General features: G+C 35.2%; 2 protein-coding genes across 2 annotated transcripts; one reads left to right on the forward strand and one right to left on the reverse strand.

The window, feature by feature from the left end:
* Positions 1 to 1825: 1825 nt before the first annotated feature.
* Positions 1826 to 23562, forward strand: LOC148621203 (epithelial sodium channel subunit alpha-like). The gene is made up of 10 exons (XM_088575323.1): positions 1826 to 3122; positions 12847 to 13078; positions 13569 to 13675; positions 13969 to 14132; positions 16240 to 16456; positions 16945 to 17011; positions 17771 to 17828; positions 19402 to 19469; positions 19911 to 19989; positions 22033 to 23562. Exons 1-10 carry the CDS (start codon positions 2528 to 2530, stop codon positions 22195 to 22197), a joined length of 1752 nt encoding a protein of 583 aa, XP_088431449.1. The 5' UTR covers positions 1826 to 2527; the 3' UTR covers positions 22198 to 23562.
* Positions 23563 to 24410: 848 nt separating this feature from the next.
* LOC148621204 (uncharacterized) lies at positions 24411 to 25956 on the reverse strand. The gene is made up of 2 exons (XM_088575324.1): positions 25812 to 25956; positions 24411 to 25614 (listed from the first exon to the last, which is right to left on the reverse strand). The coding sequence occupies exon 2, from the start codon at positions 25611 to 25613 to the stop codon at positions 24576 to 24578; it is 1038 nt and encodes a 345-aa protein (XP_088431450.1). The 5' UTR covers position 25614; positions 25812 to 25956; the 3' UTR covers positions 24411 to 24575.
* Between the last annotated feature and the right edge of the window lie 325 nt (positions 25957 to 26281).

Raw genomic sequence — 26281 nt, forward strand, 5'->3', positions numbered from 1 at the left:
CATAAACAAGTGTGGAGACAGACTGGTATTGCCCGAAGGACATGCATACGTTTTGTCTTAAATGTGTTTGCATTGTCTAGGAAACTCTTTCATTTATTGATATCAATAATTGAATTATGCGTATGTTGATAAAATATCCATTAACACAGGTTACCAAATATCTACTGACATCAATAAATGGGGAACAAATTCCATAATGGCTTGCCATAACCATAAGACAAATCGTATACATATAGCAATGCTTTTCTTGAAGGTGTACTTGCATAGATGTGTTGAACTTGATATGTCATGTTAAGGATTGACAATTTCACTTTATGTACGTTAGCTTGGTAAAATTCTGGGCTCTCATTTTTTTTAAATTAACAGAAACCAACAGAATGATATCTGTCAGTTACATGGATGGCCCTAATTTGAAAACGGTAGGGGTCATAAACTCAAAATTAAATAGGAGCATTTCGTCAGTAGTTAGTAAAATCATATCAAAATTTCATAACAATTGATCAACCATAGCTAAAGTCATCGCACGAAAACCAAGTGATTATGGACGACGACGACACGGACGCCGCCGATAATGACGCCACTGTCATCACCATACCAATATACGACCGCAATTTTTTTACATATATAAGGTCTTTGTTTTTACATTTGTCTTAGTTAAGCAGTTTTCTATCAAAAGAGAACAAAACTGCAAAAATGTAAAGTTTTCCCACTGATAGTTATGTACTCAACAGAAAACATTCAAAATTCTCATGAATCAAAATTACAATAGACCCTTTTGTGGTAACATTGGGGTAGCCGATGAGCATGCGTAGAGCATGCTCAATATACATTTCCGCGAGGACAATTCTTTTGTTCTACCCAAGCTCTACCTCGCCGTAGTGTATATTGAGCATGCTCACTAACTTACCACAAAAGGGTCTATACCAGTATATGAAGCACTTTAAGACTAAATCTATCAATACTAAATTTTGTATTCAAACAATTTTATCAACTTCTAAATAGCCTGAAAAATGTTTCCTATACTTAAGAACTTGTTTTGCAGCTGTATAAAATATATTCAGAGGCACTGCCAGTATTATTTGATTTCATAACCAACATAACTCGTATGTACATTCAGTACTTCACAACACTCTCATTAACTTAGAATCTCTATTTCATTAAATCCTGTAAATCGTCTTCACAATTTAACAAAACTTGGTTATTTTTAAGTGTGTAGTATTAATGTCTTGATATGTAAGAAAATCCCAACCCTTTTAACAAATGTTCATGTATGAATGTGACTAAAATTATATTTTTATGTGCATGTACACATTTTACTTTATTGGCATGAATTCATAAATAAAAAATGGTTCAATTAAAAATTATATTAAGATATGTCAGTTCAAGCAGTCTGACATATACATATATAGCAAAACTAAAAATCGTTGATTTTTTTGTCTATCCTAGATGGAAAAAACAAAGAGAAATATTGTTTGTTTATATTTAGATTCGATTGTAAACACACATGACGTTAGTGTGCTCTTGGTAGTGGATAATCTCTTTTGGGATTCGGCACTTTAATTAAATATTTTTTGTTTTGACCATCACCGTAAAAAAGAGATTAGGCCTGAACTCGGTCTATTAGTTTTTGCATATTTGGTTCATTGTATTTATATGCAAAGAATTAAGTATATATTCTTAGCACGAAAACGGCAATTACAACAAGTATAGGAACAGTCAGCTGATCATAAGCGTCACCCATATCGTGCGTTTGATTGGTTAACACTGCGTTACGAAAGATTTTGGGGGATTTTTGTGGTTTATATCCACTAAGACAGTCAAGTTATATTCTCGAACCTACGTTGTCTTAGCTTTATAATAAACGAAATGAAGGGTGTAACGTATATACGGAAAGTGCAATGGTTTTCAACTGGATTGTTATAGTGTTATTTAATTAGCAGTATCCGTCACAATAATATCAAAATTTAGAGTAACACGCGACTACGTGCAATGTGAGAATTATTAGTCAATTCAATGTATTTTTTAACTGCTACATGCAAAATATAGAATGAAAAGCTCTCCAGTTTTTTACAGTTGGGAAAGTTGACGATTACCTTTATACAGATCGACCATCTAAATTCCGGACTAATTCTTCAAATATGACATTCGTTTCATTTGACCATACATGTATGTGCAACGTACCTACGAATTTTATTGTTCCGTACAGTCATTGGATAATTAAATTCCTCGTGAGTAAAGGCAATGAATTATTTAACGAAGTTAATGATGTGTAAGATTAATGAGATTCGTTAAAACATAGGTAAACAAATCGAGATAGCTATCCGGATGTATTAATTGTATGAATCAGTTTAACACTTTTAACTATTGAAGGCGTACGTTTTTTTTAACGCTCCGTAGAAGGATTAGCAAGACAATATTTGTACATTTGTAGAATCATAATAAACTGATCACTGCTAGAAATTGCATTAGTCTTCATTCAAAGCACGTCCTTTTAATGAAGAATTGGCTCCAATTATCGTGAAATTTAATGTCATCGAAGAAAAATACGAAAACAGACCTAATGACAATTAGAAGAGGAAGCACGACATGTAACAATCCGAAACAATCACAAGAGTTACAAGATGTGAATTCGTTACCAACAATTGCTTTCGTGAACAAATCGAAACACAGGTTCAAGGCGCTTCTAGAACAAATGGACAAAGAAAGCAATTTGACTTTAAACGAGAGGTTTAACATATTTGTTTCAGAGACTAGTTTTACTGCGCTGACGAAAATTTTCAAAGCTCGAAACATTTTAAAGTCAATGATATGGTTAATTCTCACTCTTGGTATGATGACATGGCTTTGTATTCAATGCTATTCGTTGTTTAGCAAATACTTTTCCTATCCTTATGAAGTTACGATTGGAAGAGAATCCGTGTCTCAAATGGAGTTCCCAAGTGTCACAATCTGCAACCGAAACCCGGTTAAGAAGAGTAAATATGAAAATTCACCTTTCGAACATTACAATGATACATTCAAGCTATCTAAAAATTCTTTGCTTTTTGATAAAGCGCTTGCTATGATGAAAAATGGGTCTAGTCCTCCATCTGAAGAAAACGGAGGGAGTAGTCCTGAAGAAGGTAAGAATTCATTTTAATATTAATTTTTCTGCATTCCAAACTGGCATCTATTAATCAATGTTGTTTACCTTAGAACGTCACGTTTTTGATTTTTCAAATTCAAATGTTACAGCGTCATTTTTTTTTCGAGAAAAAAACAGTCCCTTTAAATGGATATATTATATACATGTATTATTTACCCTTTACAGTTTTATTTCAATTTCAATTAGATTTTTCCTTGGCACTATTTTCATAAAAAAAAAATAATTAAAAAAAAACTATCATTATTTACCAAGCTAAATAAAGACCGAATTCTGGGCAACATACTCATGTTAGGCTTCTGGAACAGGGTTATGTTGCTACTGTTAAAGTCATCACTACAGAAGTTTTACGGTCGCCATTAGGCGCGTAGCTGCCGTTAGGCAAAAAGCTTTTGCCTGCACTAAATTTTGCCAATTTTTTTTTTGGAGATAAAATACATCCAGGAGAGGCATAAATGATGCTCTAAAACGCTATCTCCACGGAGCTTCGCCCCCTAGACCCCCCTACCAGGGCTCTGCCATGGACATGCTTAAGCGGCCCCAGACCCCTGCCGTAATTTTGCCTACACTTCAATTTGACCTCAGCTACGTGCCTTGCCATCATGAATTCATGGATCGTTATGGTGTATCCATCTGCACCATGAAAACTGATTTGTTCATCGTGTCATAGATTTCCTTTCTTCTTTCGTCTGCCCCGGCCTATACTTTTTATGAGCAATTCGGGAGGTGTTTCTAGAAAAGTTTGTTTGTTTGTAGGGATTTAACGTCCGAGCAGCAATATTTCAGCTATATTCAGAAAATGAACATGAAATGGATGATAAAATGAACATGAAATGAAAAAAAAAGGATGGGTCACAAGGATAATAGGGTCGACAAATTTTGATTGCCACTGGAAAAAGGGGGATGGGTAAGGTCGGGCAATTTAGCCTCCTGCGGCGGAGTGCAAAGGTTCCTACTCCTATCGAATACCACAGCAGGGTTCTTTAACGTGCGAGGAACGTGGCATCTTTCCCAACACGGTGCACCACTATGGTTTGCGGTCAAGTTTTCCGTATTATAGCCTGACAACCCCAGCATGTAACACGCCAGGGGTACCCCATTCCACCACCTGGGGCACACATCCCAGTTGCTCTGTGGGAAGAGCGCCTAGCCCCCGGCTAGGTTTCTGAGCACTATTTAGTCGCCTTTTACGACAAGCTTAGCGCTGTTGCAGGCCTATTCTTTTAACACCCGGACCTGCACGGGGCGATGATGAAATGAAAGAGGAATGGGACACAAGGACAATGGGGTCGACAAAGTTTGATTGCCACAGGAAATAAGGAGAGGTGGGTAGGGTCGGGCAATTTAGCCTCCTGTGGCGGAGCCCTATGGTTCCTAGTCCGGGAGAATACCACAGTAGGGTTCTTAAACGTGCGAGGAACGTGGCATCTTTCCTAACACGGTGCACCACTATGGTTTGCGGTCAGGTTTTCCTGACAACCCCAGCATGTAACACGCCAAGGGTACCCCATTCAACCACCTGGGGCACACATCCCAGTTGCTCTGTGGGCAAAGCGCCCTAGCCCCCGGCTAAGGTTCTGAGCACTATTTAGTCGCCTTTTACGACAAGCTTAGCGCTGCTGCAGGCCTATTCTTTTAACACCCGGACCTGCACGGGACTAGTGATAATAAGATACCGTATAACAATACAATGTATATTTAAATATTATGTACTGAATAACAAATTGCACAATAAACACAACGTTCCCGATGGGATCTGCAACATGAACTTTGCAAAATGAGTTTGAATAGCAAATTTTCACATAAATAAACAATCGGTGGATCCTCGACAAAGCCCGGCAATGCTCGGAATTTCGGCCGAGAAGTTGCGATATAAAGACCGATCAAAAGTTTCCAAGTGATGAGTGGCTTATTTCCTATTCCAAGATTTTACAGCAACTTCGCTGGGCCAGGGTTACGGTCCTTTTGTTTGAATGGAGGGACTGGGCAGTAATCTTTGGCTAGCGAAATTGCTTTTACAGTTGTGATAATTCCCAGATTCAGTTTAATTTTTGTTGGTACTTAGATTATACCTAGAGTTCATAACAACTAAGAGGATACAGTATCCCTCACTTTTTTTCTAATATTCTATGACAACTATGTTATTGTGTCCTATTCACACGGCTACAAAAAATAAGTTTTTTTTAGAAGAAAAAAAATCAGAGAATTTCTATTGCGTCTGAACTTTCTTAATGACAGTTTTGTGAGTTTGAATTTTTACATGGAATCTGGTTCGCTTTCATCATATCGCTTAGTTTAATCTGTTCAGAGTAGTGGCGGATCCAGTGAGAATGCAGGGGGTTGGCACCCCCTCCCATTTTTATTGCAAAAAAATTGTCATTTTCATGTGTAATATGCGATTCCGTATTGAACACTTTTAGTACAGCTAATAGTTTAAATATGTGAAGATTTGCGACTTCAAACTTAAGTTTACAAATCTCATGTTACAGATTGAATCGGGAACGTTGTGTTTATTTTATTTGTTATCCAGTACATAATACTTTGATATACATTGTAATATTCTACGGTGTCTTATTATCTATTTAAATCATTGAAAATGCACTTAAATACAACCAATTCTCTTGGCCCATTAGAGAGATGAGATGCTACATAAATGTTTGAATATGCAATAGCTTGTTTGAAGTACGGTACTTGAAAAAATACACATTACTGGTTTAACGGAGGAAAATATGAAATTGGGAAAATTCACCTTTTTATGAAAAACTCATTTTTTGCCTCATTGAAACAAAATATAGGCGCCTGAAATGAGCAGATATGTTTGGTACATCAACAATTAAAACAATAGTAACCAACATGTCTATTGTCCACCAGCTAAAAAAAAAAGACATTTTAATTGGTCGGTCATGTTGAAGTATTTTTTCATGGGTAGGGGTGGCAATTTTTCATTTTACTTGACTTAAAAAATACAAGTATTTATTATTTGGGCTTATTTGAAAGCTTAAACACTATTTACATGTACTATTTCAAACAAAAAGCTTGTTTTCAGTACGGTACGATATTTTGAAAACAAAAATACGACAATAACGGGTGATGAAGAAGAAATTCTAAAAATTACCCTTTTTACGATATATAAGTACTTGTAACACCCTCCCCCCAAAAAAAATCAAAAAACAAACAAAAAACAAAATCCAAGCTTTAGAATTGGTCTGATATGTTGGCTACATCGTTGTCTTAATTATGACCGCCTAAAATACGAGTTTTTCAATGTCGGTACGCTGTGAATGAGAAATCTATTTGTTCTATTTGATATTTGAAAGTTACACCAGTTTTGTAGGGTAGGGGTAATATTTTTTTACATTTTTTAGAACTCTTTTTGAAAATTATTTTTTCGTAGTTTATTTGTGTAGAAAATAAGATTATCTATCGAATGATACCAGATTTTAGACGTTTTAGTTGAGCAATAACTTGTAGAGTCGAAATTATATTACTTTTCACGGTGTAATCGAAAATCCATTTTCTTTTTGCATTTTTTGGATAAATTATGACTAGGAAAATCGCCACAAGTCATCAAAAGAACCTCAGATGTATTAATTAGGATAGTACTAAACAGAAGATACCAAAAAGCCATTCTCTACTGAAGCATAGATACTCTAGGGATTTTGACATTTTAGCTACATAATGATACTTATATGTATTTAATTTCTTCACACAAACTGTCCCAGGAAGACTTAGACGCTTGATGTTAAAAGAATAGGCCTGCAGCAGCGCTAAGCTTGTCGTAAAAGGCCACGAAATAGTGCTCAGAACTCTAGCCGGGGGCTAGGGCGCTCTGCTCACAGAGCAACTGGGATGTGTGCCCCAGGTGGTGGAATGGGATACCCCTGGCGTGTTACATGTTGGGGTTGTCAGGCTATAATACGGAAAACCTGACCGCAAACCATAGTGGTGCACCGTGTTGGGAAAGATGCCACGTTCCTCGCACGTTAAAGAACCCTACTGTGGTATTCTCCCGGAGTAGGAACCATAGGGCTCCGCCACAGGAGGCTAAATTGCCCGACCCTACCCACTTCTCCCTATTTCCAATGGCAATCAAAATTTGTCGACCCCATTGTCCTTGTGTCCCATTCCCTTTTCATTTCATCATCATGACTAGTACTTAAATTCCCATGTGAAAAAAATTAATGAGAAAATTTAGTATACTCGTGCTACCTTATGTCATTTGAAATCATTTTATGCAATCATATGAAGTTTCCTCTAGAGGTCGATCACAGTGATAAACATGATTATTGACAAGAATTAAAAAAAAATAATTGACATACTTTCAATATCGTGACTAAATAAGCGAAATGTAAATATTAGTTTCGGCGTAATTCTCTCAGTTGATATAATTGTTTGTACATTTGTGAAGAGCTTGTCAACTCTTTATATGTCTTAGCTCTTCCAACTTTCCCACAGATTGTTTCTTGTAAAAGTCGCTGAAGCGTGTGATAAAAGCTTTGAATGAACAACTCAAAGTTGGCGCTTTTTTTTAATTACAAAATCGGTTCCAATATTTCATGTTAAATGATTTTAAAGTTTTTGAGCGTTTTAAAGATAAGCAACATAATCTTCGACATTTTTGTAATGGAAGAAACATATCAATATCAAAATATACTATACTTTACCAAAAAAACTTCTTTCAAATAAAAAGTTCGGGTATTTTTTTCTATTTCATATAGATTTTACTTATTTTCATGCATCAATCGTAATAAAGAAAATTATCTGATACCTGTTGGGAATCTCCTCTAATGATTATTACTTTGAAATATATGTTTGAAGTTATTAAGATGACTAAAATAATAAATTAAATTATCTCTTGAGAATGATTTATGCTTAATTTATATTAGTAATTACTTTATTTTACGTAGGCAGACGTTATAAAATTGCATGATCATAACAAATCGTTGAATCATTAGAAATTGTCACAATTCTGATATTAAAAATCTAAAAACCTATATTTCATAAACTTGGACTTTTCATGGTCCGTTGAAAACATAAACATGGAAACTACAGGCACACAACAGTTGACTTCACTGTTCTACACTCATTGAGACGTATAGGTTTTCCGCACGCACGATACCTAAGCGCACGCTAAACGCTCAACAAGCGCACGATAAACGCTCAACAAACGCACGATAAACGAACGCTCACATCGTGCGTGTAAATACACGACAAACGACCGCTCTTTGCGTGAGTTTAAACGTACGATACGCCATCGCTCATAGTGTGCGTTTAAACGCACAATAGAGGAACGATGAAAAATAATCAATATTAATGAATAAAATAAAAAACGAAAATAGAATTTATTAAAATACAGATAATAATAGCAAAAAATATAAAAATAACAGTCGGATAAAGGAAATAATGAATGTACAAAAATAAAAGAACACTTCTACAGTGCGTTTAAACAAACGCTCCAACCGTTTGTTAAAACGAATGCTCCTATCGTGCGTTTAAACGAACGCAAAACGATGTGTAAACAAACGATAAACGATGCACGAACGCTAAAATTGGAAACGTGAACGTTTCAAGGAGTGTAGTGGAATCGATCGCAAATGTCACATTGTCAGAGCTTCAGTTTGTTTGTTTGTTGGGGTTTAACGTCCGAGCAGCAATATTTCAGCTATATTCAGAAAATGAACATGAAATGATAAAATGAACATGAAATGAAAAAAAAAGAAAGGATGGGTCACAAGGATATTAGGGTCGACAAATTTTGATTGCCACTGGAAAAAGGGGGGATGGGTAAGGGTCGGGCAATTTAGCCTCCTGTGGCGGAGCGCAAAGGTTCCTACTCCTATCGAATACCACAGCAGGGTTCTTTAACGTGCGAGGAACGTGGCATCTTTCCCAACACGGTGCACCACTATGGTTTGCGGTCAGGTTTTCCGTATTATAGCCTGACAACCCCAGCATGTAACACGCCAGGGGTACCCCATTCCACCACCTGGGGCACACATCCCAGTTGCTCTGTGGGCAGAGCGCCTAGCCCCCGGCTAGGTTTCTGAGCACTATTTAGTCGCCTTATACGACAAGCTTAGCGCTGTTGCAGGCCTATTCTTTTAACACCCGGACCTGCACGGGGCGTCAGAGCTTCAGAGTCTACGTATTTCATTGTATACGATGTGCACTCTGCACAAACATGTATAGTAATGAAATATACATAGGCATAGCTAGGCTTGATATATATAGACATCAGTCGGGATCGAATCGTGGTGAATCATGATAATTTTTTATCTAATTGTGAAAGATTTACCAACTTGTATTTTAACGCAATTTAACATATCTATCCTTAGTATCGTGAGTAAAGGTATCCTATCGTTCCAGATCGTAGCCAATCTTGAACATCGATCGTAATGATCGTATCAGATGGTGATCATATCGTGATCTCAATCGGGACAATTGCATCTGAACTTATTCGGTCGTAACAAAACGTGCGTTGTATCGTTACAGGTCATGGTACTCATATTAGAAAATTGTGATCGTGTCCCATCAGAGCGTATCGTCTCGTAACCAAGCGCATCTACTCGCAACACATCGTACACAAAACATGTAATTCTAGAAAAAAATTCACGATAAATTACGATTTGACAATCGTGGGAATAGTACCTAATCGTACGATAGTGGGAACCTAGCATAATCGAAATCTTACCTAAGAGTGTCTACGAGTTCCTAGTCTTACATTTTCTGGCGTTTGTTGATTTTTCTCCTCACTTTTAAATTTATCTTTTTATCAATGCAGCAATTCAGGACGCCCTACAAACACCATTAAACATTTTATTGTGACGTCACAAACGTCGCATGTTTTGATTTTATCACACATGTGGGTGAGATAAGGAAATCTCATATGGCTTAAAATGTAGGCATTCTTGTCTCTTTAGTGAGAAATAATCTTTCTCTGATTTTTAATCGACTTCCACATCTTCTGACCGGAGTGAGATAAAAATTTCCTCTAAAGAGACAATTGACCTACTCAGAGACTCAACTTCCGTCGGTAAGGTTACATACCACTAATTCAACCAATGAGCTTTTAGAACATATTCAAAAATAGTCGTACACAAGTTTTACTGCACTTGTGTTATGTTGCTGTTGAAAAAGTGCACATCAAATCTGCACAAGTGAGCTCGTATTTGGTAGGGAATTATATTTCTTTATTTCTACATAAAATGGTCACTGTAACTTACTGAATTAAATATTTTCTGCATAAAGACCCTTTTTTGCGAAATGCAAGGGAGTTCCCATTGACAGATATCCCTCCATGGTATTTTACAGTGTGGCTTATTGTACTGAAACTTGTGTTTTGTCAGTATGTCTTTCATAAAATTAAAAGTTAGTCTTAAAAGTTTTTTTGTTCGAAAATTTGAAATGTTTTGTACGTTCTGATTATAAGTTGTTGTAGCTTATCGCAACCTTAAGACCCTATTTCCTCTCTCTGGGTTACATTGCTGTTATTCTTTCTGATGAATTGCATTTTTGTAACATTAATATGCAACTTATCAAAATCGGTGCATTACTGTTTGCAAATTAAGTTTTGGATTCTTTGGAAGTAAATCGCTTACATAAATATAAAATATATTTCATAATATAAAACATTCATGCTTGTCAAAAATCCACAATTTACACTTTTATTTCTTATTTAGAAACAGTAACAGACTATATACTTGGTCTGTCATTCAGATATGGCATGGTTGAAACAAAAATAAATTCAATTCTACAGGACATTGCTACTTAGCTCGAGTTATTGTTTTATTTATTTGATCCATTTAATAGACAGATGAATGTATCACGTTTTTCCCTAAAATACAGATTTTTATGAAGAACGGACTATATTTTTGAAAAATGTTGTGTATGTAGGTAAAACATCGCCTTAATGTGGGTGTGTTCGTGCGCACGTTTTGAATCACTGCTAACATTGTCAGTGAATGTATTTTACACCAACGTTATCTAGTACATCGTGTGGACAGTAAAGTCACCACTTATAACATAACCACAATCTATGACATGTCGTTGATCCTAATAATGTCAGTCCTGTTTATAGTAGTTGTTCTTATAGAACATGTACTCAAATTTCTTTAAAATTATGCGTCAATGCAAAAAAACTATGTATTTCGATCGTTATAAAAAGCGTTGAAACTAATGACTTAAATTAGAAAGGGTTCTTTCATTGTAGAGATTTCATTGATAACAATTTAGCTAATTACGCTCAAATGAACTGACTTGAACTTATACTTTAACAAAAATAAACGATTTTGATTTACTACGGAAAAAAAATAGCGTTTCACGGATACATTTTTCTTTGATATTGTCATAGTTTTTTTCACTTAAATTGGGATTAATTTACTCTCCTTTTAAGATTCCATCAGAACACCTTTTTTTATTGCAAAGTAAATCAGCTTAGTATACTATCCGCTATTAACGAGCATGCAAATATTGATTGCACAAGGCTAAACTTCTTTTGCGTAATGAAACACACACACAATAAGTCAAAACGAAACAAAATGTTAAAAACAACGAAAGCCAATAAGAGAATTACGAACTAATAAAATATAGGCAGTAGTCTTAAGGAGTAGTTTAAACGCAAAGTCCTTATAACAAATGGCATGGCAAAATCAGGGCAAAAACTGAAAGTTGGAAAACCACCACAATTGTCCTAACTTGATACAGGCATTTTGTAAAGAAATATGGCTTAAACCAGGTTTTAAAGTGCGTTAATCTTCCAGCTGCGATTACGGTTCATTGTTTCCGGTATATTTCAACACAAATGGGCAGCATTGAATTACCGTCAGTAAAAATTGGTAAAACAAGAAGTCAAAACAGTACATTTGGTATAAACTAGAAGCCCTGTTTGTCACAAGAGCCCTCGAGTCATTTGTTAGTAGTGAATTTGTTAGTAAATGAATGTATCTGTAAGACACAAATGATGCTCCCGCTCGCTAGATTTGCCAAATGTATTTATTTTATTTTTGTATGAAGACATGGTTTGCAGATTCAGAAAGGTTATGTAGTGTTGGTTGATGCAGTAAATATTAGGTATGTTAGGCTAAGCACTGCAAAAATGCTTCCGATGAGAAAAAGAGGACTGATGGACGGACTGACGGACACATAAAAACGTTAATACCCCCAATAACAATAACTTTGTTGCTTGGGTTATATTTCTGACAAAAATTACAAAATCCAACTATCACCCAGTTCCGTAATATTCCACAAAAATCAAGATCCTATGGCCTTACACATAATCACTATGTGTAGAAACATCTTGCAAAAATAATTTAGATGTAGCTCAAAACCAGATGCCACGTTCCTTGCACGTTAAAGAACCCTGCTGTGGTATTCGATAGGAGTAGGAACCTTTGCGCTCCGCCACAGGAGGCTAAATTGCCCGACCCTACCCATCCCTCCCTTTTTCTTGTGGCAATCAAAATTTGTCGACCCCATTATCCTTGTGTCCCATCCCATTTTTCATTTCATCATCATTTCATGTTCATTTTATCATCCCTTTCATGTTCATCGCCTGAATATAGCTGAAATATTGCTGCTCGGACGTTAAACCCCAACAAATAAACAATCCTCTGAATTGTCATGTACAGCAAGCATTCCACAGTGATTGATTTATGAACTACAGGTAGACATGGATTACAAACAATTTACATGCTTGATTTTTGCAGATCTAGTTTACATGAGAAAAATGATCGATCAAAAATTTGACGTCTGGCAAGCATTAAATGATTCAGCCACTGCAAAACAATATTACAACACCGACGATGACGAAATAGTTGCAGCTATGACATATTCTGGTATTGCATCTGAAATGCAACAGCAAAAACTTAAGAGTTATGGTCACCAATTAGAAGAGTTCTTGGTGTCGTGTCGATTTGCAGGCTTGCCATGTTCACCAACGTAAGTCAAATTCCCTCGTCTTGCCGTTTTGTAAACGTACTCTAATGAAGTTACTTGTATAGCAAACACTGAACAAGCACAAACTATTTGTTTACAATATAATACTATTCAATCGTAATCGCTGCAAATATTGTTTTGTTGTTGAATACAGTCAGAACAATTCAGATTCATCTGCAAAAACTTAACAGTGGCAATCTAGGATTGTTAAAAAAAAGGACATTTTGAAAATCGAAGGATTCAAAAACGTTTCCTATAAATTCATTCTAATCATCTCTCTACAACACACCAAATGTAGCACTTAAATTTATTGTTTATTGGATAAAAATGTCTAGATTCGCTGGATGCCTTTAAGTAATAGTTAATTCTGTTTCAGTATATACGTGATTCTTATGCTGATTCGTATGGAGCTGTATTTGTCGTTTCCAGATGACCCAAATATGTAAACGATTCAAATGTTAAATACTAATGCTAATTTGTTTTACACTTGTAGGAATTTCACTTATATCAACAATGCGAAGTATGGAAACTGCTACACATTCAATGCGTTTAACAACGACAAAGAAACATTGTATTCTTCCTATGCCGGGCCTATGATGGGTAAAGAAACAATATCATTGTTTTAAAGTCATTCAAAAATGCATGATATCGATATTAAACACAAAACAAACCAAAAATTAAAAAAAAATAACAGAAAATTGACACCAAAAATAAATAAATAAATAAATAAAATAAAATAAAATAAACGAAAAAGAAAGTCCAAACGTGTTATCTTGTAAATATCTTGTAAAAAAAAATCGATTGAATATGTCCGCTATACTGAAATGATCTAACGAAAATTAAAGTGGTATCCTGTGTGTACATGTAAATGTTTCCGTATCTTAAACAAACAGGGCTTGCATTGGAACTAAATGTACAGCAAAACGAGTACATGCCTTCCCTGGCACCAGATGCAGGAGTGAGAGCATTAGTCCATGCACGAGGAACATATCCAGCCGTAGAGGATGATGGTTTCTCCATTCCAGTGGGAACCGTTACCTCTGTTGGTGTCTTGACGGTAAAGATTTATGATTTGTGTTTTGTGATTTAAAGTTTCCTGATTCAGAAAAAATCCTGATACTTTATTCAACATAGAATATGATTTTATTTCTACAATGCTGACAGATTAAATTAGACCGGTTTTCACGCTCGTTGCACTAATGTTGTGAAAACTAAAGGTCATCCGATAAGACTATTTGTACAAAAAATGAGTAATAAACCAAGGATACAAAAAACATCCTAGCTAGTAAATGATGAGACTTACTCGACTTTGTCCACTCCATCCCATGGAAGGCATAGGTCGACTACAGTTTCTTTCCTGTCCATTACTGTTTTTTGGGTTCTCCTTTTCGGTATCCCAGTGGGTCCCATTCTGGAGCTTGTTTTGTGATGTCTTCATCATTCTTTTGTGAAGAATGTCCCATTTCCATTGTCTCGATCTTTTCCTCTGCTTATTGGTTGTTGTTTGGTTCACTATTAGATATTTTGTTGGGCCAACTTATGTTGAGGCATTTATTTACAAATGCTTGTAAAGATGAGGGCTGCTGCAGTTTTTCCTAAGGTTTCCGATCCATATAGAATAACAGATGACATTGAAATCATTTTTTTAATCTTAGTGCTAATTCTTAGAGCACGGCTTCTCCAAACAGGCTTAAGCCGACAAATATAGCAGATGTAAAAAAGAAAGCATCGTTTGTTCGGTTGGATTTTTACGCCATGAATCACCTATACCATTGGTAGTGTCTGAATTTTATGTGGACTAGTACTTAAATAACATACTTATTGAATATTTCAAAAAAAGTAATTAAGGAAAACGTCTTTCTTCAGTTAAACCATCATGATGTCAAAAAGGCCAAGAGTTATCATCAGATATATTTTAAATCTGTATCAATACCCTGTCGTGTAATCAAACTCAAACAGTAGGATTGTGATCACTTTAAAGTAGTTTACCCCAACGCATTTTTGCGCCTGTCACAAGTAAGGAATTTTTGGCTTCTACACGTATTGTATCATTTTTACTATCAGTTTACTTTTATGCCCCGTGCAGGTCCGGGTGTCAAAAGAATAGGCCTCCAGCAGCGTTAAGCTTGTCGTAAAAGGCGACTAAATAGTGCTCAGAAACCTAGCCGGGGGTTGGCGCTCTGCCCACAGAGCAACTGGGATGTGTGCCCCAGGTGGTGGAATGGGGTACCCCTGGCATGTTACATGCTGGGGTTGTCAGGCTATAATACGGAAAACCTGACCGCAAACCATAGTGGTGCACCGTGTTGGGAAAGATGCCACGTTCCTCGCACGTTAAAGAACCCTGCTGTGGTATTCGATAGTAGGAACCTTTGCGCTCCGCCACAGGAGGCTAAATTGCCCGACCTTACCCATCCCCCTTTTTCTAGTGGCAATCAAAATTTGTCGACCCTGTTGTCCTTGTGACCCATCCTTTTTTTTATCATTTCATGTTCATTTTATCATCCATTTCATGATCATTGTCTGAATATAGCTGAAATATTGCTGCTCGGACGTTAAACCCCAACAAACAAACAAACATTTATGTTTAAGGAGTATATTGGGCTACTATTTCGCTGTACCCGTGTTTAATGTTGTGTTATGGCCAACTGAAGCGTGCTTTGTAGTATGAGGGTTTTCCTCGTGACTCATTGAAGACCTATATGTGGCCTCGAGTTGACATTTTTTTTATCGTAGTGTGGTTATTGTCTCTTTGACATAAACACTATATCCATTCTTGTTACAATTAATTTTCAGAGAAATGCAAATTTTTATATCCAAATACGTCTACTAACAAATAGAAACATTTGGGCATAGGTATTGCCTTTTGCTTATATCTTGGTTGTTTCAGTCAACACAATTTGTAAATAGTGATCATTTTGACATGCTTGATTGTATTTATCATGATATGAATACAAAGCTGCTTATTTCTTAAACAAAACTGTAAAACATATGAACATAGTATAATTTCTGATGGATTAAAGCCCAAATACTTAATATTGTGGACCGATCGACATTACTTGCGTCGCAGTACAAAATATAATTATACAAAATAACGCGGTTTGCTCAAAGAATCAACCAATCAGAAATCTTCTGACAAATCTGCTAAAATTATCTACTTATAGACTAAAGTGCGCAGACTAACACCACCCCATGCATCATGCGCCACAATAGGCGCGGTAGAAAACATATACCAAAACCGATATGGCACTCTGTACGATAAAGCAACATGTGTAAAGAGCTGTCAACAATATATCTGGAAAGAAAAATGTGGGTGTGTCCTTGCTTTGTACGCCGTTCCGGACAACGCTCCAGTTTGTGATATATCAGATCTAGTTGGTCGTAAGTTTACTTTTAACTTCCGGTAATTAAAGAGCCTCAAACACTATATTCAGAAAGAGAAGTGTGGGTTTGTTCTTGCTTTCTATAAAGTTTCGGATAACACATGAATCTGTTGTGACTGATAGCTGATTTATTGTATCATGTAAAATAATAACACAGTCAGGTCGAATGATTTGAGTGAAACGTTTAAAAGTAAAGCACATGTGCATTTTTATGTTTACTTCTATTTTACAATTTAGAGCCTTATGTTAAGTTTAATTAAACTTTGATTGAGTGTTTTTATTTTGAAACAAAAACAGCGACTTATACATTATCGAAATTCATTATTGCCACTAGTCTAGCACAAATATGAAGCTTTCACAGAGGCTCCAAAATATATGAAGGAATTATCAGCAAATAATGGAAGTTAACAGTTCGAAATAGAAAAAAAGCATACATATCTTTTGTACTTGAAAAATTTAATTTGTAATTTTTATTGATCATTTTAGTTTCCTGCATACGAACACAAAGTACCAACATGCAAGAATGTGAAATAAAATGTCCTAATCCGTGCTTGTAAGTCATATATATAAATATCACAATTCGTAAATTCGTTCCAATTAAAATTTAAAGTATTTACCGCTGATATATTGATTCTGTTAAATCTAAAATATAGGTCCAGCCATATATTTAAATTACTAGGCAAAAACAATTATAATGATCACAAAGGTACCGGTTTGGGAAATAACTAAATACGTGTGTCTTTGAGAGTAAAAGTTTTAAAACAAAGTGATGTCAACTCTTTGCGGATAACATATAGTCGACATGTAAAACGGCAAAATTTAAAGTGAAATGATATGTGATATCAATAATTTTAAGACCTCAATAATAATCTGCCAAAATATCTCAAAATAAATCCCGTCAAAAACAGTTGTACAACAAATACCTAGAGTTCCAAGGTAGAGGTTGAAAATCTTAGAGACAAGGTTTGTCACACTGAGGGGATGCTATCCTCAGCTTCATACCTGTTATACATTTCGATCCCCTAATGTTTTCTAAGAAGTGCAGTTTTGCATGTAATGATCTCTTATTCTACTAAATCTAAATGACTTAAGGTTTTAAGTTAATTATAAATTATTATACAGCCTTAGTATTAGTGACTAAATAGCGGTCGTTATAAATATGAGACAAAAGGTGATTTATCAATGTCAAACATTTTCATCTTATTCAGATGATTTTTTTAATTGAATTTCCAAATTCAATATTTGCATGATTCTTACATAGACAATAAGTAGTTTGCAGCATTACAAAAAGTTTTTTTCTCAAAAATATTAGTGAGACGAAATATGAACCACTTATATCCATGGGGTCCTGGCCTTCGAAAGAATACGAGGTAAGACTATATGGCACAAATGCATTGATTAGTAATCGAAGATGTAATACATTAGAGACGAAAACATTAAAATTGACAGCTGGTCCTAGCAAATATGAAGCTTCAGTTGAAATGTAAGGGTATTAAACAAACAAACAAACAAGGAAAAAAAATTCCCGTACGGGATCTGAAACTTCTTGTTGAAGGAAACTGACACTGAGACATAAATACGATGCCTGACGTCTACACTATTTGGTTAATTCTGAAGAGCATTAAACAGTTCAAGTTTTATAGATAAACGGGAGACGTTTAAGAAACGCCGTGGGTACAAAATCATACACAATTTACTGCTTACTAGTTTCATCGATACTGGACATGTACAATACCGGCTATGAACTGCATCTTTTCTATGTACATGACTGTCTACAGGGAAAAAAATAGGTTAAGAGATATTATCTCAGCTGTTATAGGTTTCAAAAGAAGAAGAGTTTCAGCGGCAATTTTTCTTTTCCTATATTTTATCTGTCGACTGGTTGTTCCGAGTCCGCGTCAAAATCAAGTGCACAAACCAAAACAGAAAAACCTATCTGTACAGTGTTTGTTACAAGAACTACAATTACGTGGCCAGATAGTCAATTGCATTTGTCTTGCTTTATTTCTTCAAATAAAAAAATGTCATCTACAATGTAGATTTATATCAAATATGACCATTACTAAATGCACATTCCAATTAATAGGATACAGTTGATACATGAAACTTTTTGACAACCATGTTGAGTTGATATCACTCCGCGATCTGAAAACCCTTTAATTGTTGTTTCTTTTATTCAGTTATCGTTTGTTCGACAAAAGTTACTTTTCTGGTGTATTTATCAGAATGACTTATAAATGTTATGTCTGTTCACAGGAAAATCGATAAGAAAAACACTGCAACCATAGGAATGGCACGATATTACTGTTTGTTTGTTTATAGGGGTTTAACGTCCGAGCAGCAATATTTCAGCTATATTCAGACGATGAACATGAAATGGATGATAAAATGAACATGAAATGAAAAATAAAGGATGGGACACAAGGACAACAGGGTCGACAAACTTCGATTGCCACTGGAAAAAGGGGGGATGGGTAAGGTCGGGCAATTTAGCCTCCTGTGGCGGAGCCCAAAGGTTCCTACTCCTATCGAATACCACAGCAGGGTTCTTTAACGTGCGAGGAACGTGGCATCATTCCCAACACGGTGCACCACTATGGTTTGCGGTCAGGTTTTCCGTATTATAGCCTGACAACCCCAGCATGTAACATGCCAGGGGTACCCCATTCCACTACCTGAGGCACACATCCCAGTTGCTCTGTGGGCAGAGCGCCTAGCCCCCGGCTAGGTTTCTCAGCACTATTTAGTCGCCTTATACGACAAGCTTAGCGCTGCTGCAGGCCTATTCTTTTAACACCCGGACCTGCACGGGGCGCACGATATTACAGTTAATGGTTAAAAAAAGCTTTAAAAAAAAGAACCATTCTTTAATTACAATATTTTTTTATATAATTTTTGCTTATTAAAAAAATAAATGATAAACTTTTAATCAATTTGTTGTAGGAGTTCATGGATTTCAAGTTGACACACATGAGTTTAGATTACATGAGTATGGACGAAAGGCCAGAAAGGTAATCAAGTAAAATCAGATTTAGTGAGATGGAATATCCATTATATAACCTAAGTAAGGATAATTTCCATGTAAGACTTTGAGTTATGAGATGTTTAGGAAATATACTGAATTATGCCATATGAAATTTGTGCACAATAGTCAAAAATGCACTTTTGGAATGACATACTAAGATATAGTCAAATTCAACGAGGTTACATATAATATAACAATAACAGACTTGAATGATAAAATATTTAACATTAATTTTGCCTATACTGAAAAAAATATTAAAAAAAAGACAAACAAAAACAAACATTTTTTTTTTGTTAATTGCAAACCATTTGTATTGAATGCAAACAAATGCTGTATCCCAAACTACATTAACCTGTATAGAACTCAAATGAAAAGTTTATTTTAGACATTTTTGTTTATATCAATTATCTATTGATGTATGTTTTAGTGACGAAAATATGGTCAAGTTGGAAGTCTACTTCAGAGAATTAGTCGTCGAAAATGTCGAGCAGCAGAAATCGTATGAGGTAAATTTTCTATTTACATAATAGGTGAAATACATTTTTTCTGACGGGATCTGGATCTATTCTCACCGCAGCACTGTTTCGATGATACTGACTCTTGATCTTCTACCTACTATATAAAACATTAAATGTGTATCGAACTATAAAACAAACCACAAGGGTCTTTTAAGCGTTTAAAAACAATTTAATGTAAAATTGAAATGTACGAGGTGTTGGTTCGTAGGGGACCCCTAAAATTTGAGACAATTGCACTAAATTGACATAGAACTTATATATGGATGTGGCTTAGAACTGCAGGAAAATGAACAGGACTGCCGAGCATTTCCACCGCTTCGAACTGAGTTCATATATCAGTGTTCATGTCAAATCAGTGCGCTGTTATTTTTTTTACACCGCAACACAAATATAAAAAAAAAACGTTTTAGACACTCCACCGCCCCCCCCCCCCCCCTTACGATTTGTTTATTCGATGCGGGCGACATTCTGGCAATTTCAAAATAATGTATATCATTTGTGACGCCACAACAGAATGTCATATTCCTTCCATGACGTATATCACTTGTAAGTATATGCCAATGCATTTTGATTGCTAGATTTAACGGCTGCAGCATAAATAATTATGATTATTTGAGACTTAAAATTAAATGAAAATACAATAGACATTTAAAAAAAAACTACCAGCAGAGACGACATCAGTGTTTTGGTCCTATTGTAGACTAATTAGTTACCGTACTAGTTAAAAGTGTTGTACGGAAAATAAGCAGCGAGCTATTGGTATAAAGATTTTTCTTCAAAATAACGGTCTGTGGTTGACTTCAATCAAAATTGATCATAAATAATTATATCATAACAGACAATAGCCTTACATTTTTCCACTTACGACTTATAATAAAATCAATCGTTGGCTTCCCAATGTTTCTATTATAACTACTAGTCACTGTTTTTCTTGTAGGATGTAAGTACAGTTATTAAGTATAATATGTTTGAGATTTGTAAAAAACAATGTTTTATCACAACTAACAAAATTAAAAAAAATACTATTTTGGTAAATGTTATTTCAACTTTTTTACCATTTGCTTGAGTAATCGAAGAGCATAACTACATGTATGTCATGTACAATCAAGTCATTTGAATTTCTATTATAAAGGTATTTTGTTTTACCATAAATATATGTTTTCTAGTCCTATACCGCCATCTGTAGATATAAGTATTACTTGGAGTGACCTAACTTTGTTTTGTAGCCAGACCAGTTGAATTTTGTATATATTTTCTATAATTATTCAAATTATCGCTGTTCAATTATTCAACCAAACAAAATGAAATTATGTTTGTTTGTTTGTTTGTTGGGGTTTAACGTCCGAGCAGCAATATTTCAGCTACGTTCAGACAATGAACATGAAATGGATGATAAAATGAACATGATATGAAAAGAAGAATGGGACACAAGGATAATAAAGTCGACAAATTTTGATTGCCACTGGAAAAAGGGGGGATGGGTAACGGCGGGCAATTTAGCCTCCTGTGGCGGAGCACAAAGGTTCCTACTCCTATCGAATACCACAGCAGGGTTCTTTAACGTGCGAGGAACGTGGCATCTTTCCCAACACGGTGCACCACTATGGTTTGCGGTCAGGTTTTCCGTATTATAGCCTGACAACCCCAGCATGTAACACGCCAGGGGTACCCCATTCCACCACCTGGGGCACACATCCCAGTTGCTCTGTGGGCAGAGCGTTTAGCCCCCGGCTAGGTTTCTGAGCACTATTTAGTCGCCTTATACGACAAGCTTAGCGCGGCTGCAGGCCTATTCTTTTAACACCCGGACCTGCACGGGGTCAAAATGAAATTAAAGTATTTACATAAAATTGCATAAAACCTTATGGGAATTTCATAGATTTGTTAAGATAAAATATAAAAATATTAAACAGAGTACTTCTGCACAAAGTGACATTGATTACAATTGAAAAAATGAAAATGAAGCAGACTAAGATACGTCATTAAATTAAGAGGTGAATTAAACAAATTTAATATCTTAATCTTTTTTAGTCTCAAAATTTGATATCAGATGTGGGTGGACAGCTTGGTTTGTGGTTGGGATTATCAGCAATAACAATTGGTGAAGTTATTGAGTTTGTCATCGCCATCTTCAAAGCAGTTACGACTAAAGTTGTTCGACGAAACAAAAAAGACACAGCAGTTGAATCCTTCTAAAACGGTGATTTGATATTGATGCATGCATCTGAAAAAGACGGTGAAAGGAATGTTTCGGTACATTCTAATGACCACAGTTTTCATTTTTTATATTTTTTTTAATTTTAAAATGATTTGAAACAGACATACAGTGAGATCAGAAGAATAATGGGTCGGACCGTTTTCTTGCTTCATCCTGACAGGTTTAGCAATATTTGTTCTTGATATTTGTATTTTGTCTTGAATTGGTTTTTCGTCCTTTTCAAAGCATGCGTGAAAGTTCCATCAACATTCACAAAAAATTAACACAAAGTCGACTAAAACGATCAGAAAATTCAAATTCTTTTACAGGACGTGTGTTTAAGATAATGAGATAATAGTTTTATTTAGCGTCTTAAAAGTGTTTGCAACAATCATATCGATTATTAGAAATGTTCAAAGTATACGATTCCTTTTTTATCTAACTGCAAAAATGTGTGTTTTTAGTTCAGGAAAATATCCAACCGCTGAAGTCTCTTAAAACTATGTAATGATAATATACATTTAATGGTTTATTTTAAGTAGCACTCTTTTTACAAATCGGACAGAAAGTGATTATTGCATGTCAAAAACCCACCAAATTCAACTTTATTTTTTGTTCAGAAACAGTTACTGATCACATAACCAGTCTTAGTTTTTTATCTGGTTGTTGCACTTTTAAGATAAAAATTATATAGATTCTACATGAAATTGGCAATTTGCAAGACTTATCGTTCTTGTTTGGGTTCATATGGTTGGTTTTAGTGGGAGATAAATGTATGATTTCTAAAAAGTGCAGATCTGAATGCAGAAAATGATTTTGTTTGATGGGTTTTTCTTCACCATGAATCACTTTACTGTTGGCAGTGTCTGAATTTTATATGAACTGGTACTTAAGAAGCACTCCAGCTAAGAATCATGCAAAATGTGATTCATGGGTGAAAAGCGTACATATTTTTATTTTTGATATTTTTTTTGAAATGTCATAGTAAACAGAAATAAACATGTGGTTTTTCATATCACCCGTGCTCATAGAAAATAAAAATTATATAGAATACACTGTAGATTTCAAAATTAAGGGAGATAACTCTGTAAATGGTGCTCAAATACAATAGAATCTACTGTATTTTCAATGTTGATTATCTCCTAAAGGCAGCCAGATTTGAATGAATAATTACGCTTTTCATAGTATAGACCCATAAAACAACTTGATTACAAAAATAAAAATATATAGCCTTTTTTGGGGTGTATCACATTTTTCAGATTTTGCGTGATTCTTACAAAGACAGTTACTTAAATACTTTTGTTTAATTGTTTCCGATTTATGAGTGTAGTACGACAAAGATGAATAAATTGTTTCCTGTTGTATTCCCGATGTATAAGTGGTCATTGCATTTTGTTGTATTGTTTTAATTGAATCGAAAATTTCGTGTCCTCATAAATGTGTGTTTATTCATTTGTTTTTTACACATACAATGGGTTTAGAATATCACAATTTTCATTTAATTGAAGTTTAAACAAGTGCAGAGGGAATCAAAGAGAAGCAGGACTTGAAAGGCAATATAATAAAAACATAATACAATGAAAGCAACCATACAGTTAAAACAAAGAACATGAAACAACCAAAAAAGGAGGAACAAAGACCAAAAGGAAATTAGCAACTTAGACTCCACGTAAAAATGGGAGCATGGATTAGCGCACGGCTCGGATAAGCGGACTCTGCTTTTTTAAAAACACTCAACGAGTTAATAATAGAATGTGATGTCCGGGTAGCCGAAAGAGTAAAGGAAAACAGTTTTCATGGTGCAGATAGATTCATCATAAGGATCCACAAGGAACAATACCCTATCCCAGAAGCCTTATTTTAAGAAGTCTATAACGATACAAAAGTCCGTGTAGTTGTAGCAAGCTACGGCAAAAAGAATGAATTGTGATATATAGAGGTCGTGAAGGATAAAGAATTTCAAATCAATATTGCAGAACACGAAACACACCTGATCAAACCATATACCTGTTTTTGTTGATTGAACAGACTACGACATTATAAGATAAAACGTCTTAATGAAATTATACTCTACATTAACTTAATATTTTTTTCTCTGTAAAATAGGCTTGCAATCTCAGAGTGAATGTAAAAGTTCTTTTTAAATTGCCAGTTAAGAGTATGATTGAGAGAAAAATAGCTTAACAAAATTCTTAAAAATATTAAGCTCATCTCATTTTCAATTAGTATTTTATTATATTATAATTCAATTATAAAACCAAATTGAAATATATATAACGTGTTTATATTCTCAATCATAAGAAGACCAGCTACATAATTCAGGAAATGTTCAAAGTTCTTATGAGAAAAGAAACATTTTGAATATATATTCTAGTTCTTATTGAGCATTCTGTACCGTATAGATATCGACACATTTCCCTCCGTTATGACCAATAAACATTTTGGAAAAGTCGTTGCTGAAGCAAAACGCATTGCTTTCTTCATTTCCATCTTCTTTTAGAAGAACGCGATCCACTTTTGGTTTGTAAGGGTAGAAAACTTGGAGTTCAGAGCCAGCCACGTAGATATTTCCCCGTCTGTCCACCTTGACAGCGTTAACTTTCCCAAGTTCGGATGAGTTGTAGGAATATACTACGGAACCGTCGTCTGTCAAGCAGTAGAAAGAGTTCTTGGATGAACAGTACATACGCCCATCTTTATTAATACAGATACTTTCAGGCACACATTGTAACTCTAACTCTATTGTTTTGTACAAACGGCCTATTAGATCGACAATATATATTCTGCAGCGTCCTCCTATGTAAAGCATTCCTTTACTAAGAGCAACGCCTCCACATTCAGACCCAAATTTAACAACTTTTCCCGGAGTCATATTCAGTATGTTGACAAACTGTATTCCATGCCTATATGATACCACGGCTTCCTTTCCAGAGGGAAGTAAACATGTATTTTTCGGTGTGCCTTCTTCTAGTTGACACAATGCTACATACGTACCTGTGCTTGTATACTTAAGAACTGCATACGCGGACTTATGTTGATATGCGCCATAATGTTTGTTCTTAACGATTTTATTAGCAGAAATGCATAAAATCACGTGTCCGTCAGCTGTACTCAGTATATCAACCATTTCTACCGAAGTAGATGGTTTTTCATCGGCTTCTTTGGCTTCATCGACTTTCTCGTCACTTGAAGCTTCTGGATACAAAATTTCAAGATCAATATCAAATTTAGCAACATGTTCAAGTTTTGGTACCTCATCGTTATTTTCTTCAGCAATTGTAATGCTCTCGCAAGTTGCTGCAAGGTGGTTCCAACAGGCTTGGTTTGAAATATTTACTGGTTGTTTCATACATATGCTGCACCATTCTAACTTGGTAGGATTGGCAGTATTTACAAATTTGCCGTTTAGATACATTCTGAAAATAATATGAGAAAAAAAACATTAACGACGGTTGAAATTGAAATAAAATTTTTATCCACTATATTTTAACATCTAAAGTTTAATTAAATATCATAATACATTCTATTAACAATTAACTATTATTTTGTTAAAATATTTAGATAATAAATGTGCTTTATCCGAAACAATTTAAAGTTCTATCATTTGTCGTACCGTTTTGCAAAATCAAGTTGCTATCACTAATTCGTGTTGTTTGTAACATCAATAGTCAGGGTGGGACTAAGGCTTTAAATCCAGTTCCTAAGTGGTAAGGATATTGTTGACAATCACGAGTTTGACACGTTTCAGTTATCGATTTCCTTCCTGTCCAAGGTATATCTTTAAAAACATCTTTTTAACCAATGAACGAGTGTTGATGATACTTAAAATTCATAAATCACTTGCCGGGGGGGGGGGTAAAAGCATTAAGACTTCCCTATGTACACGTAAGTGTGAAAATCAGTTTGTTTGTTGGGGTTTACCCCCCGAGCAGCTATATTTCAGCTATATTCAGGCAATGAACATGCAGTGGTTGATAAAATGAACATGAAATGATGATGAAATGAAAAATGGGATGGGACACAAGGATAATGGGGTCGACAAATTTTGATTGCCACTGGAAATAGGGAGAAGTGGGTAGGGTC

This window comes from Perna viridis, chromosome 3 (genome assembly GCF_037379345.1).
Source record: "Perna viridis isolate PV_CMFRI_1.1 ecotype Kerala chromosome 3, ASM3737934v1, whole genome shotgun sequence".
NCBI classification, from domain to species: domain Eukaryota; kingdom Metazoa; phylum Mollusca; class Bivalvia; order Mytilida; family Mytilidae; genus Perna; species Perna viridis.